The following is a 2,500-nucleotide window of genomic DNA, read 5'->3' on the forward strand; positions in this document are numbered from 1 at the left end:
AGTGTAGTCATCCTTCACTCCGTAGGCGAAGTTGTACGGCATGCCCTGCGCAGGTAGACAGGTGTGGACAGGTGTGGATAGGTTAGACACGTGTTGATTTATAGGTGAAAGCAAGACATTATCAGCATAGGTGTAGACAAATATGATTGGTTAATTGAACAGGTAGGTGAGGAGCTGGACAGGTAGACAGGTGGAAATACAGGTGGTTAATTGGAAAGATACATAGGTAAGGGGTGATACAGGTGTTATTGTACAGGTAGAAAATTCAGACAGGTAAATAAACAGGTAGAGAAGTAGAGAGAGAGAGAGAGAGAGAGAGAGAGAGAGAGAGAGAGAGAGAGAGAGAGAGAGAGAAAGAGAGAGAGGGAATACAGGTTGACAGGTAGACAGGTAAGGAAGAAAGGAAGGAGAAAGTAAAGATGACAAGTAAATAGAGGAAGAAAAATGAGAATGAATGAAGGAAAGGAGAAAGGAAGGAAGAAGCGATAAAAGAAAGACGTAGATAAAGATGGCAATAGAGAGAGAGAGAGAGAGAGAGAGAGAGAGAGAGAGAGAGAGAGAGAGAGAGAGAGAGAATGTGTCACCTAACCTAACAATATTGACGGGAAAAAAAAATAAAAAATTCAGCCACTTTGACCTACCTTGGCTGGCTCGTGGTAGGACGGGGCTGGGGGCTGGTAGGAGGGGACGGGGGGCTGGTAGGAGGGGCCGGGGGCTGGTAGGAGGGGACGGGATGGAAATTCTCCCCCATACATCCAACCATTGCCAACATCACAGTGATTGCAGTGACCTGTGGGGGAGAGAGAGAGAGAGAGAGAGAGAGAGAGAGAGAGAGAGAGAGAGAGAGAGGGTGGGGGGGAGAAAAATTATTGTTAAAAATATATATTGTGTTAGAGTTTTCTTATATTTGTGTTTGTTGTTTGTTGTTGTTTGTTGTTGTTGTTGTTGTTGTTGTTGTTGTTGTTGTTGTTGTTGTTGTTGGTCACTTACGTAATCAATTAGAATGAATAAAAAATAAATAAATGGAAGTAATACTAACAATGACAACAACAACAACAACAACAACAACAACAACAACACAAACTCGTCCTTCAAATTATCAATAAACAAATATTTTCTCTAATTTTCTCATTTTCTCTAGTATGTCTTATTCTCTCTCTCTCTCTCTCTCTCTCTCTCTCTCTCTCTCTCTCTCTCTCTCTCTCTCTCTCTCTCTCTCTCTCTCTCTATTCACCTCGAAGATGTAGAGGCAGTAATGGTGGTGATTGTGGTGAATGTGGTGATTGTGGTGGTGGTGGTGGTGAGGCAACAGTAGTAGTGATGGTGATGATCATGAGAGGGAGAGAGGGGGAGAGAAGAGGAGTAATGAAGGAGAGAGAGAGAGAGAGAGAGAGAGAGAGAGAGAGAGAGAGAGAGAGAGAGAGAGAGAGAGAGAGAGAGAGAGAGAGAGAGGGGGGGGGGATAGGGAAAGGAAGGGAGAAGGAGGGGAAGGGAGGGAGAAGAGGAAGGAAGAGAGGGGAGGAGAGAGAGAGAGAGAGAGAGAGAGAGAGAGAGAGAGAGAGAGAGAGAGAGAGAGAGAGGAAGGAACTGTGATGAAATATGATGAGGGAAGGATGACTTGTGAGAAAGTGGGAAGAGGGGGAGAAGATGATGATAAAGGTAATAATAATAAAGATAGGAAGAATTATTATTGTATATGTTTGTGTTATTATTTTTTTATTTATTACTTTATTAAAAAATGGAAGTTGGAAAATATTAAAACGATTGAGAGAGGAATGGAAATAATGATGATGATGATGATGAGGGGAAAAAAATGACACAAAATTATGATGGTGGTGAAAAAGCAGGAAAATGTTGATAAAGATGGAGAAATAGCAAAAAAATAAATAAATAAATAATGAAAACTGAAAAAAATATATGATTGGTGGAAAATAAAAAAAATAATGATGGTGAAAGTTATATAAAAGAAAAAACTTTGATGATGATGGGAAGAGTGGAGAAAATGTGATAATGATGGTGAAAAAAAAAATAATGATGAAAACTATAAAACAGTATAATTGAAAAAGAAAAGAAAAAAACAGATACTTTAGCAAAATTGATGAAAATAATGTGGTGAATATTTTTTGTATTATATTGTAAAAAAAATAAGGAAAATGAAAAGAAAACGTGAAAATAAAAAAATAAATAAAAAATATATTTCCACGTCATGTAATTTAATTTTTCTTCAACTAAACTGAACTAATGATAGAAAATAATTAAAAAAGCAAATAAATAAATAAATAAATAAATAAGTAAGTAGAATAATAATAATAATAATAAAATAAAATGAAGAAATGAAGGTAAATTTTAAATAAGATACGAAAACTTTACGAGTCAATAAAACAGACAAATAAACAAATAAAAACAAAAATAAAAATAGAAATAAAGAAATGAACTTAATTTTCAAAAGCTACAAAAACTTTACGACTCGAAAAGCAGATAAATAAATAAATAAATAAAT

The 2,500-nt window shown here is 36.2% G+C and overlaps 1 protein-coding gene across 1 annotated transcript in view; it reads right to left on the reverse strand.

The window, feature by feature from the left end:
• The window catches only part of LOC135094021 (cuticle protein 7-like), a 4,233-nt gene that overhangs the window by 1,453 nt on the left and 280 nt on the right, over positions 1-2,500 (reverse strand). The window contains exons 2-3 of the mRNA XM_063993742.1: positions 642-790; positions 1-45 (exon numbers count right to left, since the gene is read on the reverse strand). The exon at positions 1-45 is cut by the window's left edge and continues 90 nt beyond it. Coding sequence (XP_063849812.1) covers positions 1-45; positions 642-755 — 159 coding nt within the window. The 5' untranslated portion in view covers positions 756-790. The remainder of the gene's footprint in view (positions 46-641; positions 791-2,500) is intronic.

The sequence above is a fragment of the Scylla paramamosain genome, chromosome 44, assembly GCF_035594125.1.
Source record: "Scylla paramamosain isolate STU-SP2022 chromosome 44, ASM3559412v1, whole genome shotgun sequence".
NCBI lineage: Eukaryota > Metazoa > Arthropoda > Malacostraca > Decapoda > Portunidae > Scylla > Scylla paramamosain.